The sequence below is a fragment of the Heteronotia binoei genome, chromosome 15, assembly GCF_032191835.1.
Source record: "Heteronotia binoei isolate CCM8104 ecotype False Entrance Well chromosome 15, APGP_CSIRO_Hbin_v1, whole genome shotgun sequence".
In the NCBI taxonomy this organism is placed as follows: Eukaryota; Metazoa; Chordata; class Lepidosauria; order Squamata; family Gekkonidae; genus Heteronotia; species Heteronotia binoei.
The window spans coordinates 39361639-39377075 of record NC_083237.1 but is presented as its reverse complement, the minus strand read 5'-3'; the positions used below and the strand labels follow the sequence as shown (position 1 = coordinate 39377075).

The following is a 15437-nucleotide window of genomic DNA, read 5'->3' as shown; positions in this document are numbered from 1 at the left end:
TTGTGGTTCAACCCCGGGCACTCCTCCCTGTAAAGCAGACAAACGGGCCAGTACCTCCTTCTCAAAGGTTAGACGTGATGAGCGCCCAGTTGCTCTGCGGCACCCTTCCCATATGGGAGCACCTGCAGCCGCTCTCTGCTATTCCAGTGCCTCCAATTGACCCATAATAGCTAGTCTTACTTGGGCCTCCTGCCCCGTTTCCTCAGCAGGACCAGGTTGCTGACCCCGCCCCTGGGGGGGGGGGTTGGGCAGGTTGCTTACCTTTAGAAGTGCCCTGACCCTTTCTTGGTGCCATAATGATGTTCCCCCAAAAGAAACCCACAGGCCCGCACAGGACCCAAGCCCACTAAAAACAAATCAGTCCCCAAAGACCCTAATATATTCCTATTACAGCCTCACCACCAAACCATGATGAGAGGGGGGGCGGTTGGGGAGTGATATAGGAGAATGAGGAGCAGAGACATAAAAAGGGGGGGGCGGGCTCCAGCCAGGCACCCCAGACCCCACTGTTGAACACCAATATTTTGCTGGGGGAGGGTGGGCAAAACCCACTTATTGCACTCCCTACGCTCCCTTAATTATAATAACATTGGGGGAAGGGGGGAAGAAAAACCACTCCCTATACACCCAGCTGGGTGGGGAGGGGGGGACACTAACACCCATTCCAAACACCCCCACGCAAAGACCACCTTCCAATGGAGGGCTTCTGGGCTTAGCCGTCCAGAAGACCGCGTCGCTGGAAAAATAGCCGCCGCTTGCGCCTCTGTGAACACTGCGCACACGACTCCCAACACTCCGAGGCCTTCCGCTGGTGCCGCACCCCACTCACGCGCAGTATGCTCCGCATGTGGCTCTCCCTCAGAGAGCCCGAAGCAAACTGCATGCTTCTGGGCAGGGCCGGGGCTTATATAGCCCCGACGCCGTGCCCAGAAGAAGCACCTGGATGGACTGGGCTGGCCCCCAGCCTGAACGCTGGCGTTGCCGGCTTGGCTGGGAAGGGGCTGGACCTTCTCTCTGTATGTGTATGAGTGTTTGTGTATAAAGTCAGGGCTTTTTTTGTAGCAGGAACTCATTTGCATATTAGGCCACACACTCCTGATGTAGCCAATCCTCCAAGAGCTTACAGGGCTCTCAGTACAGGGTCTACTGTAAGCTCCAGGAGGATTGGCTACATCAGGGAGGTATGGCCTAATATGCAAAGGAGTTCCTGCTACAAAAGAAGCCCTGTATAAAGTTACATATATATGTGTGTAGCATTCTTCTCAGAAGCAGATTCAACAAAAGATTTCCAGCTAGCTTTCAATAGGCTTTCTGTTGTCTCCCATTTTACAAACTATCAATTTTTGCATGCTTTCAGAGATTAGAAAACTACCAAACATTGTTTGCCCATTATAACATTTTTATCCTATCTTTCCTCTATAGAACACAAGGTGGCATGCATGTACATGACTATCCATTTTATTCTGAGCCCTGTAATGTCAGATAGCCTAGGGAATAATGGTTGCCCTTTGATCAAACTGTGCAAATCATACCTGGGCAGAAACTTTATCTGAGGTTTCCTGGTCTAATTTCATCATTCTATATTTTATAAAACCTAGGTTCTCATATATGATCAGCATATTTTTTCTCAAAAGATTCAATGATTAATACTCTCCAGAGCCTTATTGTATAAACATCTCTTTTTCTCTATGTAACAAATCTCTGGTGCAATTCTTGACAACATATATAACAAAATTCCAGAGGCATTGGTACAGTTACTTACAAAGATGTAAAAGAATCATTGCATGCAATAAAATAGAGGGAAAGTTATTGGGGATGGTAAAATGGGAAATTCATATCATTGAGTTGAACGAGACAAGGAACTATGGACACTTGGCAATTTCAGAATCCAAGTAAGAGTAGAAGCCTGAAAGCAGTAGGGATAAAATACTTAGAAGAAGAATATACATTTACAGATGTTGGATAAAAGACATAGAAAGGTAACATCGATGTCATACTCCTTTCTGTTTTATCTTTCATTTCCTTTTCAGTCATACACTGTTTACAATCCGAAACTAAAGTTGAGGTTATCTACATTAAGAAATGCATCTGCATCGAGTAAAATATTTGACTGACTTTAAAAAACAAACATTTTCTCCTCAAATTAGGTCTACCTAATGGAAAATTATAGGCAACACAATGGAACAGCAACAAACCTATTAATACTCCTCAGCTTTGGGAATCTCCAGGAATTGAAACTTTTAATATTTCTCTTGGTTTTGGCAGTGTATATTATAACATTGGTAGGAAACTTTCTCATTTTAATAGTTGTGTCCATGGATAAGAAGCTTCATACACCCATGTACTTCTTTCTTGGCAACCTCTCTTTCCTGGAAATATGGTACACTGCAAACATCACCCCCAAGATGCTGGTGGATTTATTGAGGAAGGAGAAAACCATTTATTTGGTGGGTTGTTTTATACAACTGTACATTTTCTGTGCCTTAGGAACTGTCGAATGCTTTCTTCTGTTGCTGATGTCCTATGATCGCTATCTCGCCATCTGTAATCCTTTGCACTATGTCAAGTTGATGAATTGGAACTACTGCTTTAAGCTAACTGCTGGGACCTGGTTATGGGGTTTTCTATTAGCTGCTGGGTTGAACTTCATTGTATCCACATCCTTAACCCTTTGTGGCCCCAATCAAGTTGATCATTTCTTTTGTGACTTGACACCCTTGTTGAAACTGTCTTGTTCTGACACCCACCCAGCAGAGGTGGCCATTTTTGTAGCATGCTTTGCAGTATCATTGTTTCCTTTTCTCCTGACCATCACATCATACATAAATATAATCTCAACTATTCTCAAAATCCCATCTTCCTCTGGAAAGACAAAAGCCTTTTCCACTTGTAGTTCTCATCTAATCATTGTAACCATTTTCTATGGGACTCTTGCAATTACATATATTGTCTCTGTAGGAACTCAGTCAGTGGAATTAAACAAAATCCTTTCCTTACTGTATACTGTTCTGACCCCTATGTTTAATCCTATTGTATACAGTTTAAGGAACAAGGATGTTAAAGAAGCCCTAACAAAATTCTTGGGTAAAGTTTCAGATTTCTCATACTGGGCAAAAGCTTTTCAATTATACTGAATATTGCCATGTATCCAAATATGTAAAAAGGGATAGTAAAACTTGAATTTGTTATGAGAATCCTGAACAATCAAAATGAGATCATAGGAAGATGGAATGTATAAGCACAAAAGAACTCTTGCTATATGTGGAAGCCCTGTAAGAAATTTTGTTATTTCTATCCAAATGGGTGGGTTTGGCTTAGAAGAAACATGTACAATTGCTTCAGATGCTTCTTTAAGTGAATAATGACGAGAAACTAAGAATTTCCAGAATCCTAGAAAATGACGGATGGTCAAATTGCACTTTGCTCAGTATAGAATTAGGCTTAGCCATTCATGCATTTTTTTTTTATTTTTAATGAAAAATATCTCAGCCCCCCCCCCCCCCTCCACACCATCCTTACTGCAAAATTCAGTAAATAAATTGGCAGCAAGAGGAGACTGATGGTGATTCTGAAAGCATCTTCCCAAGCTTTCATACTAGCTGCTTCATCAGCTGTATTATTTTTTTTCAAAAGTAGGGGAGGTGAGTCCTGCCTCACTCCAGCACATTGCTTCTCTGAAAGAAGTCAGGTAGTAGATCTCCAGTGAAATGTAGTTTCCCTAGTATACCATATAGGAAAAGGAAAGGTTCCCCGTGCAAGCACCAGTTGTTTCTGACTCTGGGGTGACATTGCTTTCACAATGTTTTCATGGCAGACTTTTTATGGGGTGGTTTGCCATTGCCTTCCTCAGTCATCTACGCTTTCCCCTCAGCAAGCTGTGTACTCATTTTACCGACCTCAGAAGGATGGAAGGCTGAGTCAACCTCGAGCCAGCTACTTGAAAACCCAGCTTCCACTGGGGATCGAACTCAGGTCATGATCAGAGCTTAGGACTGCAGTACTGCAGCTTTAACACTCTGTGCCACAGGGCTCTTAATACCATATAACCTGACCAATAAAAGATCATTAGACCTAATGGATAATGCAAAAAAATATTTCATTGCTGTTTCATGTGGGATAGTTGTGTTGCAACATAACAATGAATTTTCATAAAGCTTGTAACATAATAATGAAATGGGATGTGCGGATCATACTGTGGAAAAACAAAAAATATCATGGCCTAGTGAAATGGAGGCAGTCCACAAATTTGCCAATAGGCTGTTGTTCAGGAGACTTCCTGTGAGACAACGTGGTCTGGGTAGACAAGGATATTCCAGCTTGGTTTTGTTGGCAGAAATTACCTTTCAGAAATTATCCTTCAGAGACCATATGTCCTTGACCTTCCTTGACAATACATGTATTGGCCTGCGGATGAGAAAGATAGCTTGTTGGACTGCTGCAAATCAGCTGGTAGCTCTGTTGTCCAGGCTTGTTGCTTTCCCAACTGCTATGGGAATTCTAATATCATCCCCCCTTCCTTTGTCCATCACGCTTATGAAGATAAAGTGTCTGCCCTTCAATCAGACAGGAGTCTGTTATAAAAAGATGTTTCTGTACTTCTCACAGTGGGAACCTCCAGCTGAAGTTTCCTTGCACCAGAGAAAGGGTCTACCATTGGTGGAAAACAACTTTTCAATCCAACTCATCACACTTATTTCTTTCATAATTTAAAATTCCACTTAATAATGTCAACTCAGATTCCAGCCATTTCACGAATATTGTTTTCATACATGAGGATTTTGTTCTGTTCTTAAATGATCTCTCTGCTGCCTAAATTAAGGTAATTAAACCAGTTTCTTATAACTAGTACAATGTACCTCACCTTCAGTCTTCATGCTATTGTATTTTATTTTGTTTTGTTTTAATTTTTCATGCTATTTTATTAAAAGATTTAGTAAACTTAATAGTAAAAGCAAATTCCTAGAGTGGTTTTATTTTTTGGGGGGAGGGATTCATATGTGCATGAACCAAACCACAAGCATACAATAGGCTTAAAAGTATATCTTCCCACCCCACCTCTATTGAAAACTTCTGTTTTTCTCAACCAGCTTTTCAACTTTCTCACCCTCCAATCTGAGCAAGATTGAAAGTGAGACTGTGCATTATTATCTCAAAAGACATACATACAGTCTCATACAGCTCCTTAGATCACAAAAGCTCCTGGGAAGACCAACATTTGCTAGCTAATCTCAGCTAAGCATAGCAATCCCACAAGTCATTTTTAATTTTGATGCATTCTGCACAAATTCATGGGACCTCATAGGGAGGGGAGGTAAGAGGACACAGACAAAGGGGTGTTTGATATAGAACCGGTACAAACTTGCAAAGTCAGTGGTGTGGATCACTGAACCTCTCTTCCCTTTGGGGACACGTGGACCATGGATGCCTCCTACATCAGCAATCTTGAGATAGTGCTCATCACTCACTCTGAAAATTCCAAAGATGCCCTCAGGCTCAAAACAATTGGGGATTCCTGGCTATGGATGCTTACCAGCTATCATAGAGAGAATAGGGATGTGAGGAACTTAGGGACCATATTTCTTCCATCTACTCTGGGTTCTAATTTTTTACCAGGCTCATATTAAGGTTACAGTATTGACATTTAAAGTATGTTGGCCCCTATACAGCTGGGGCCAGCATATCTTAAGGGCCAGTTTCTCCTATATAAATCTACCTGTCCATTCCATTCATCTTCAGAGGCCTTGCTTTGAGTGTCCCATCACCTGAGGCTAGATCGGTGGCAATCCAAGAAAGGGCCTTTTCAGTTGTGGTGCTCAAATACTGAAACTCCTTCCTCAAGGAAATTAGTCTCCCTCCTGCAATGCTTGTCTTCCACCAGTTTAGTGTAGTGTTTAAGTGTGCAGACAGTTATCTGGGAGAACTGGGTTTGATTTCCCCTCCTCCACTTGCAGCTGCTGGAATGGCCTTGGATCACCCATAACTCTCGCAGAGTTGTCCTTGAAAATGCAGCTTTTGTGAGAACTCTCTCAGCCTCACTGACCTCACAGGGTGTCTGTTGTGGGGGAAGAGAATAAAGGAGATTGTAAACTGTTCTGAGACTGATTCAGAGAGAAGGATGCAGTATAAATCTACAGTCCTTTTCCTCTTCTTCTTCATCACCTTTTCCTCCTCCTCCTCTTCCAGCACATGAAGACTTTTTTTTGTAATGGTTAGCATAACTTCAATTATTGTTGTTGGCTCCCCACCACCACCAGTTGTTGCTGTGAGAAGATTCATGAACTTTTAGTTCAAAAGAGGAGGGATGAACTAAGAGTGGAGAGAACCTGTAAAATGATTTCTAGACAGCTTTATTTTTTCTTTAATCCATACCCATTCCTTTAAACACATATGCATACACGCGCGCGCACACACACACACACAAATGTATTGCTTTAGGGGCTCTATTTTTCTGTTAGGAAAATAATCTGATTAAAAGATCAATCCCTTTTTAAAGTGGATGATTTGGCTAGTTCAGGTAAGGTAACTAGCTAGCATTTGTGGTTACCCTTGCTCCTGACTTTCCCTGCCTCCCCAAAAGGAACAACTATGACAAGAATGTTATGTACTACCTCTTTAAGAGGCTAACCCAGAAAGCCTTGGTGCAAAGGAGAATAGGAGAGATACAGACTGATCCTTATTGGCATTTACTCCACCCCTAGGCTTCTGCTTGAGCCAGCTCAAGTGATTGATTCCCCACCAGTTACTGCACTGGTGCTTTTTGATCTGCAGCTACCTTGCATTCCTCTCTCAGTGACTGGATCTCGTTTTTTGGAGATCTGGTCAACCTGAGGAGAATGGGAGGTAGCCATGGATCAAAAGGTCCTCGTGTAGCAACTGGTGGAGAATTAATCCCTTGAGCTGGCTAAAGCAGAAGCTTGGAGGTGAAGCAACAGCTGATGAGGAATCAGTCACAGTTTCATTTTCATTTTCATATATATATATATATATATATATATATATATATATATATATATATATATATACACACACACACACACACACACACACATTTATAGTCCACCTTTCATTTGCATATTAGGCCACACCCCTGGCATCACCATTGTTTTGCACAGAAAAAAGCCCAACAGGAACTCATCTGCATATTAGGCCACAGACCCTGACACCAAGCCAGCCAAAACGGCATTCAAAAACCCTGTCTTTAGTACATTTGCTGCTATTTTCTTTCCAGATCCAGTCTGAGGGTTTTTTGTAGGGATGGCAGGCTCCAGAAGGGCTGGGATCTTGGAATTACACCTCATCTCCAGACTAGAGAGATCAATTCCTCTGAAGAAAATGGGCCATTTGGAGGGTGGACTGTATACAATTATAATCCGCTGGTGATTGGAGGTTCCAAGCACCCTAATTTTGGGTGCCCTAGGTGATTGACCAGCACTTGACCATTTCCCACACTTCAGGGAAGATGCTGCCATCAAGCTGCCTTCTTCTGTGTTGCCTAGTAGTGACACCTGCAGTTAGGTGCTGTGTTGGGGACAGCAGGCAGTCTAGCTGCATTGGCAATGACATCACAGCCTCACAAGTGGAGTGGGAAAGGAGAATGGTCTGGAAAGGACTATACTTCCCAGGCTCATCCACAGCCCTACCACTCCAAAGGAGAGAAGGCAAGCCAGCCAGCCAACTTGTCTGTCTGATGAGCCAGTCTAACATGCATGAGCCCGATCTCCTTAATGGAAAGAATGAGGAAGTTTCCAGACCCTACCTGTCATGGCCCACACGTCAGCATGTAGAGGGGATGAAAGTGCATATCCCTGGCCCACGACTGTGAAGCCTTAAGGCTGGTCATATGCTCCCCCAACCCTGAAGAGGCCCCCAAACAAGCCACCCGGACTGCCAAGCCTTTAGGTAGCCCAATTGAAGACTCCACCATTGTTGTTATTTCAGGGTGCTTGCCAGTTCAAAATCCTTTTAACCCGTCCTTTCCCCACCTTCACAGTTATGGCTTAACCAGTGACACCAGGCCTATTTATGCCTCACCCCCTCTGACCATTTATAGCAGATGAAAAAGGCCTCTTCTCTGGCCAGTCTGAGTGAGGCCCAAAAATTCCTGCTAAGCCCCAGCACAGGTGACTAGTTAATCTCACATGGTCTTAACAAGAGGGCGGTAGGGTGGGGAGCTCGCGCTGGCAGAGACTGATCAGGGAATGGCGGCTTCTGCTTTACGTGGCCATCCAGCCGTCCCCTGATTGGTTAAATCTCCAGCTCTGAGCTTAAATAGGCTCATCCCACCCTCAGTGCTTCCTTTTGTGGAATTGGGGATGGGCAATGGCAGCAGAACCTCAATGGATCCCACTGATTATTTAGGGCTTAAATATAGCTTTGATAAATTAAACAGAATTCTCAGTGAATTTAATGTCAAGAACTTCTCAACAGTAAAAAATACCCTAGTGGTTATGAAATATACTTTTATTTACTGAGGTTTGAATTACAGTAGATACTAATTTCTTTTTCAGTGCTGCCTGATGAACTTTTTGTACCCTGTAGGACATCTGATTTGAGAGCCCTGAAGTAATCTAGCAGTAAAAATCCATAGGGAGAATGTGTACAGTAAACATTCAGAAACTTTCGTAATTGTCTGAGAAGATTTCAAAATCTGAAGAAACCTTTGGAGAGGAAGCCTCAAGGTAGTTCTTGGTTATGACGATAAAGATGAACATTAGTGACCATCATTCTTCTCATTCGAAAGAACTGCACAGAACAGGGGAGATTTCTTGCTATTAGAATGACTGAATAGAACTAATAAGAGATCCAATCAAGATAAAGTCTTGAAAGGTGAGAGAGTGAAGTTTCATAGGAGGGTAGTGAATGGATGGATGGAAAAGTGTGACTTCAAAGTGATACTGTTTTATGATTCACAGAAATAATGAATCCAGAGGAGTTAGCCATGTAAGCTTACTGGACTCTTTACTATTTTTAGAAAGGATTAATGATCAAATAATTGGTTAGTGACTTCATTCTTTTAGAAGATGTACAACTTTAGCTGATTGATATGTTATGTGATAGCTTGAATCTTAGGCTTTCATTAACTCTTCCTTCAATCAAAACTTTAGGTTATGTTTCGTTTTGAATAGTTAGTGTGTGGTAAATGGAAGTGCTGAATAATCATGATAATGCTAACAATATAGCCCAAGGGGTAAATGTAAATTTTGTTTCTTTTCAAATAGGGAAAAGGATATAGAAAAAGGTTGCTTCTGTCCTGCTGTGCTTTCTCTATTGGAAGGACAACACTAATACTAGTTTCTGATGAAGCTTCTTACATTTTGTTTCACTAGGTTAAACTGGAAAGATGGGAGAAAACCAAGTGGGGCAAAATGAAACTCGAGTGCAAGAATTCATTCTTCTCACTTTCCCTGGGTCTCTGTATTTAAAGACATCCATCTTCACTCTCTTTCTTCTCATGTACATCCTGGCTATTTCTGGAAATCTGGCCATCATCATTTTAGTGTTGACAAATGGGCGCCTTCACACAGTCATCTACTACCTGCTTTGCAATCTCTCTTTTCTGGAGATCTGGTACACAACAACCACTATCCCTAAGACCCTTCCTATCTTACTAGGGAGAAGTCAAAGTATCTCCTTCACTGGCTGCCTTTTACAGATGTACTTTTCTTATTCCTTTGGTTGCATTGAATACTTCCTCCTTGCTCTCATGGCTTATGACCAATACCTGGCCATATGTCACCCACTGTGCTACAATACCATCATGGACATCAGCTTGTCTGGCAAACTGGCTGCCAGCTCTTGGTTGTGTGGATTCCTCATTCTTTCTGTGCCAGCATATCTGATTGCAAGATTATCCTTCTGTGGTCCCAATGTGATTAATCACTTCTTGTGCAGTGTTGATTCCTGGATAGTTCTCTCTTGCACTGAGACACATGCCGTTGAGGTATCAATTTTTGTCATAGCTGTCATTGTCATCTTCAGCTCCTTTTCAATAACCCTCCTCTCTTACATAAGCATCATCTCTACTATATTGCGCATCCCTTCCTCAAAAAGCCTGCAAAAGGCCTTTTCTACATGCTCTTCTCATTTTGCTTTTGTGGTTATCTGGTATGGCTCTACTAGGGTGACCATAATGTCTGAAGGCCAGCCAGGGACACCTTGGGGGGGGGGGTGGAAGGTAGGGGCGCGTGCGCGCGAAGCGCGCGTGCCGCCGGAAACAGGAAGTGACGTCATACCACCGCCGGAAACAGGAAGTGACACCACTTCCTGTGACATCATTTCCCCGCGTCACCTGCCGGAAATGGGAAGTGACATCACTTCCTGTGACATCACTTCCCCCAAATGACATCATTTCCCCCAAATGCCACTGCCGGAAACAGGAAGTGACTTCACAGCACTTCCTGTGACGTCCCCAAAAATCCCCCAAATATCACCGCCGGAAACAATTTTGTTCTCAAATCCTGTATATACTTCATCAGTATATGGGATAAGGCACTTTCTCAACTGTGCTGCATAATGCAGCCTATTTATTTTGTCCTGTTTGCTCTGTTGGCTCTATCTGCGCCACCTTCATCACTTTCGGTGTGTGGATCCCCCAGTGGGGTGGTCTCGCGACTCCCTCCTCCGGCTGTTTCTGATAGCCCTGCGCCCCCTCTTTCATTTGATATGTGTCCCGTGCGGGTGCCACCCTCCCGCCAGGAGATGCCGCAAAATGAGCCCCCTTGAGGCTTATGGCGGCAGGGCTCGGGGGAAGCGAGCTAGACTGCTGTTCTTTTGAGGGGTTATAGAGTGTTTCGAGCCCGTCCCTGTGGCATCGGTCCCATCATTGTGGGACCCAGGGGGCCGGCGCAGCAGCACGCCGAAGCAGCCTGTCACAGGTCGAGATGCAGGACAGGAACCCGGAAGTGACCGACAGGCTGCTTCAGCGTGCCGCTGCGCCGGCCCCCTGGGCCCCACAATGATGGGACCGATGCCACAGGGACGGGCTCGAAACACTCTATGACCCCTCAAAAGAACAGCAGTCTAGCTCGCTTCCCCCGAGCCCTGCCGCCATAAGCCTCAAGGGGGCTCATTTTGCGGCATCTCCCGGCGGGAGGGTGGCATCCGCACGGGACACATATCAAATGAAAGAGGGGGCGCAGGGCTATCAGAAACAGCCGGCGGAGGGAGTCGCGAGACCACCCCACTGGGGGATCCACACCCCGAAAGTGATGAAGGTGGCGCAGATAGAGCCAACAGAGCAAACAGGACAAAATAAATAGGCTGCATTATGCAGCACAGTTGAGAAAGTGCCTTATCCCATATACTGATGAAGTAAATACAGGATCTGAGAACAAAATTGCACCAGAAGACACAAACACAAAGCTCCCTTACACTGAATCAGTGCTTGGGTCCACCAAAGTCAGTATTGTCTACTCCAGTCACAAACACAAAGCTCCCTTACACTGAATCAGTGCTTGGGTCCACCAAAGTCAGTATTGTCTACTCCAGTCACAAACACAAAGCTCCCTTACACTGAATCAGTGCTTGGGTCCACCAAAGTCAGTATTGTCCACTCCAGTCACAAACACAAAGCTCCCTTACACTGAATCAGTGCTTGGGTCCACCAAAGTCAGTATTGTCACATAAGAACATAAGAGAAGCCCTGTTGGATCAGGCCAGTGGCCCATCCAGTCCAACACTCTGCGTCACATAAGAACATAAGAGAAGCCCTGTTGGATCAGGCCAGTGGCCCATCCAGTCCAACACACTGTGTCACATAAGAACATAAGAGAAGCCCTGTTGGATCAGGCCAGTGGCCCATCCAGTCCAACACACTGTGTCACATAAGAACATAAGAGAAGCCCTGTTGGATCAGGCCAGTGGCCCATTCAGTCAGGAAGGGAGGAGGGAGGGAGGGAAGGAAGGGAGGGAAGGAAGGAAGGAAGGGAGGAGGGAGGGAGGGAAGGGAGGAGGGAGGGAGGGAAGGGAAGGGAGGGAGGGAAGGAAGGAAGGGAGGAGGGAGGGAAGGAAGGAAGGAAGGAAGGAAGGAAGGAAGGAAGGAAGGAAGGAAGGAAGGAAGGGAGGGAAGGAAGGAAGGAAGGAAGGAAGAAAGGAAGGAAGGGAGGAGGGAGGGAGGGAGGGAAGGAAGGGAGGAGGGAGGGAAGGAGGGAAGGAAGGAAGGGAGGAGGGAGAGAGGGAGGGAAGGAAGGAAGAAAGGAGGGAGGGAGGGAGGAAGGAGGGAGGGAGGGAAGGAAAGAAGGAAGGCCAGCCGCCCCCCCCCCCGCCAGCCGCCCCCCCCCCCCGCTTTTGGCTTACCTGGATCCAGGGCGGTGGCGGCCTCTCCTCCGGGCTGCTGGCGGGGCTGGCGGCGGCTGCGGAGGCCGGAGAGGCCGGCGCTGGTCTCTGGAGGCCTCCAGGGACCAGCGCAGGCCTCTCCACGATGCCTCCGCTGGCCTCTGGAGGCCTCCAGGGACCAGCGGAGGCCTCTCCATGAAGCTTCCGCTGGCCTCTGGAGGCCTCCAGGGACCAGCGCATGCCTCTCCACGATGCCTCCGCTGGCCTCTGGAGGCCTCCAGGGACCAGCGCAGGCCTCTCCACGAAGCCTCCGCTGGCCTCTGGAGGCCTCCAGGGACCAGCGCAGGCCTCTCCACGAAGCCTCCGCTGGCCTCTGGAGGCCTCCAGGGACCAGCGCAGGCCTCTCCACGATGCCTCCGCTGGCCTCTGGAGGCCTCCAGGGACCAGCGCAGGCCTCTTCACGATGCCACCGCTGGCCTCTGGAGGCCTCCAGGGACCAGCGCAGGCCTCTTCACGATGCCACCGCTGGCCTCTGGAGGCCTCCAGGGACCAGCGGAGGCCTCTCCACGAAGCCTCCGCTGGCCTCTGGAGGCCTCCAGGGACCAGCGGAGGCCTCCGCACGAAGCCTCCGCTGGCCTCTGGAGGCCTCCAGGGACCAGCGGAGGCCTCTCCACGATGCCTCCGCTGGCCTCTGGAGGCCTCCAGGGACCAGCGGAGGCCTCTCCACGATGCCTCCGCTGGCCTCTGGAGGCCTCCAGGGACCAGCGGAGGCCTCTCCACGAAGCCTCCGCTGGCCTCTGGAGGCCTCCAGGGACCAGCGGAGGCCTCTCCACGATGCCTCCGCTGGCCTCTGGAGGCCTCAAGGGACCAGCGGAGGCCTCTCCACGAAGCCTCCGCTGGCCTCTGGAGGCCTCAAGGGACCAGCGGAGGCCTCTCCAAGCTGCCGGCGCTGGCCTCTGGAGGCCTCCAGGGACCAGCGGAGGCCTCTCCGCTGCCGGCGCTGGCCTCTGGAGGCCTCCAGGGACCAGCGCCGGCCTCTCCACTCTGCCGGCGCTGGCCTCTGGAGGCCTCCAGGGACCAGCGCCGGCCTCTCCGCTGCCGGTGCTGGCCTCTGGAGGCCTCCAGGGATCAGTGCCGGCCTCTCCGCTGCCGGCGCTGGCCTCTGGAGGCCTCCAGGGACCAGCGCCGGCCTCTCCACGCTGCCGGCGCTGGCCTCTGGAGGCCTCCAGGGACCAGCGCCGGCCTCTCCGGACCCCGCGCGCGGGCGGGGAAGGCGGGGAGTGAGGCAGCCAGCATCCCTGCGCGTGCGCACACCGCTGTGCGCACGCGCAGGGACGCTGGCTGCCTCACTCCCCGCCTTCCCGGCCCGCGCGCGGCCCGCCGGCTCCCCACTGGCTATACCGGGACTTTGTAATGGTCCCGGTATAGGCAGCCCGGGAGCCGGGAATTGGTGGCCAGAACCGGGAAAGTCCCGGGAGACCGGGACGGTCTGGCCACCCTAGATCTTTCTGTTTGTCAAGCCTTCTAAAAGTAGATCTTTGGAAACCACCAAAACAGTGAACATACTGAATATCATTGTGACTCCTGTGCTGAATCCTTTCATTTATGCATTAAGAAACAAAGAAGTAAGGGAGGCTTCCAGAAGTTCCTTGCGCTGGAAATGAAGCAAAAAATGTATTGTGTGATCAGAAAGAGCAGAACAATCATGTAGCCATAATCAGCATAAGGTATGAAGGATTGTGGAGAAGATATTGTACATGGTTATTTCACATACTTTACTTAAAGTGTCAGCAAACTTCAGCCTCCTGTTGGGATGAGATGTACAAGGCAAAAATCTGGTTTTAAATGTCAATAATGAATGGTGGATTTTCAGTTGCCTTTACACTTCCTATTTATTTGACACCACTTTTGAACATGTGATCTATCTTTATTTCAGATTTTAGATTTTGATTCCTCCCTACCCCCCTTTCAGGGAACTGATCTCTGTGGGTTGAAGATCAGTTGTAATTCTGGGGGCTCTCCAGGCCTCATCTAGAAGCTGCCAACCCTAAATAATATATATTAACCCATTTTCAAATGATTATTGTATTGGTTAAATATGACCACATGATTTCATCTGGTAAAAGTTTGATAGAGACTTTGTTTCTCACAGTGTACACATTTTTTTTTGCGGGGGGAATGCTGTGGAGGTGGCAGGAGCCCTTCCTCTTCCCCATGTCATTTCAAGCCCAAATGGGCTCTCCTTTACTTTAAAACAAACATTCTGTGTAGCTGCGAGGACTCTTTAACAAAGAGTACGACTACTCTTTGTTAAACAAAGCTAGAACAATTCCTTTTTTTTTTGTAGCTGCCTTAACACATTCCTCCAGCAATAATACTGGATCAAAACTAACACCTAGGTACTGTCTAATAGGGACAGTAGGATACGTCAGCTAGACTCCATCAAAAGTGGGAAGAACAATGTCCTTCAAGATCTCAGACTTTACACTAACAATACCTTGGTCTTCTCAGGATTCAGATTCAACTTTTTCTCTCTTAGTCATTTAACCAAAGCAGCAAGGCACTCGTCCTGGATCTTTGCACTGTCACTGGGTGATTTAGAAAAACAGGCATAGAACTAGATGGCATTTCTATATTCATGCCATCCTAAAGCAAAACCATGAACAATATCACTGAACGGTTTTACATAAATTGAATTGCATAGTGGGGTGGAGCATAAAACAGAGCCTTGCAGAACACTGCATGCAAGCCCCAAACTGATGGCATCTAGTCAACCCCATCAATCCTTTATGTCCTGCCTACAAATAATTATTTAAACTAGTGATATACACCCTTTAATCCCTGCTTCTGCCTCCAAACCTCTCAACAAGATGGGGTTGTCCACAATATTAAAAGCTGATAGTGTCAGCGCAGGGTTCATCGAGGCTTCAACAATGATAGGACTCTTTTCTTTTGAAAATAAGTTTCATTTATTGAATACAACAATGTTACTCTTGCAGAAGGTCTTTGAGAGTGATAACACATAAGAAACAAGCACTAGCATTTATGGGGATACATCAAAGCCTAGGGGGTTTAAATCATTCTCATAATAAGGTTACATTCTGCCTTTCAGAGGTGTTTGATTCACACGCCTGTTATCTCCCCGGTTGAGCTACTTCCACTCC

The 15437-nt window shown here is 46.8% G+C and overlaps 2 protein-coding genes across 2 annotated transcripts; both read left to right on the top strand.

Annotated features, from left to right (window-relative positions):
• Positions 1-2156: 2156 nt before the first annotated feature.
• On the top strand, positions 2157-3134 carry LOC132583487 (olfactory receptor 10A2-like). Its single transcript, XM_060255118.1, has one exon. The coding sequence runs from the start codon at positions 2157-2159 to the stop codon at positions 3132-3134; it is 978 nt and encodes a 325-aa protein (XP_060111101.1).
• A 6206-nt stretch (positions 3135-9340) lies between these two features.
• Positions 9341-13937, top strand: LOC132584485 (olfactory receptor 6F1-like). Its single transcript, XM_060256376.1, has 2 exons — positions 9341-10120; positions 13776-13937. Exons 1-2 carry the CDS (start codon positions 9341-9343, stop codon positions 13935-13937), a joined length of 942 nt encoding a protein of 313 aa, XP_060112359.1.
• The last annotated feature ends 1500 nt before the right edge of the window (positions 13938-15437 follow it).

Coding starts and splice junctions, on each gene's coding strand:
- LOC132583487 (XM_060255118.1), top strand. CDS start 2,157: ATGGAAAATTATAGGCAACACAATGGAACAGCAACAAACCTATTAATA.
- LOC132584485 (XM_060256376.1), top strand. CDS start 9,341: ATGGGAGAAAACCAAGTGGGGCAAAATGAAACTCGAGTGCAAGAATTC. Junction 10,121..13,775: donor TCTGGTATGGCTCTACTAGG/GTGACCATAATG, acceptor TGGCCACCCTAG/ATCTTTCTGTTTGTCAAGCC.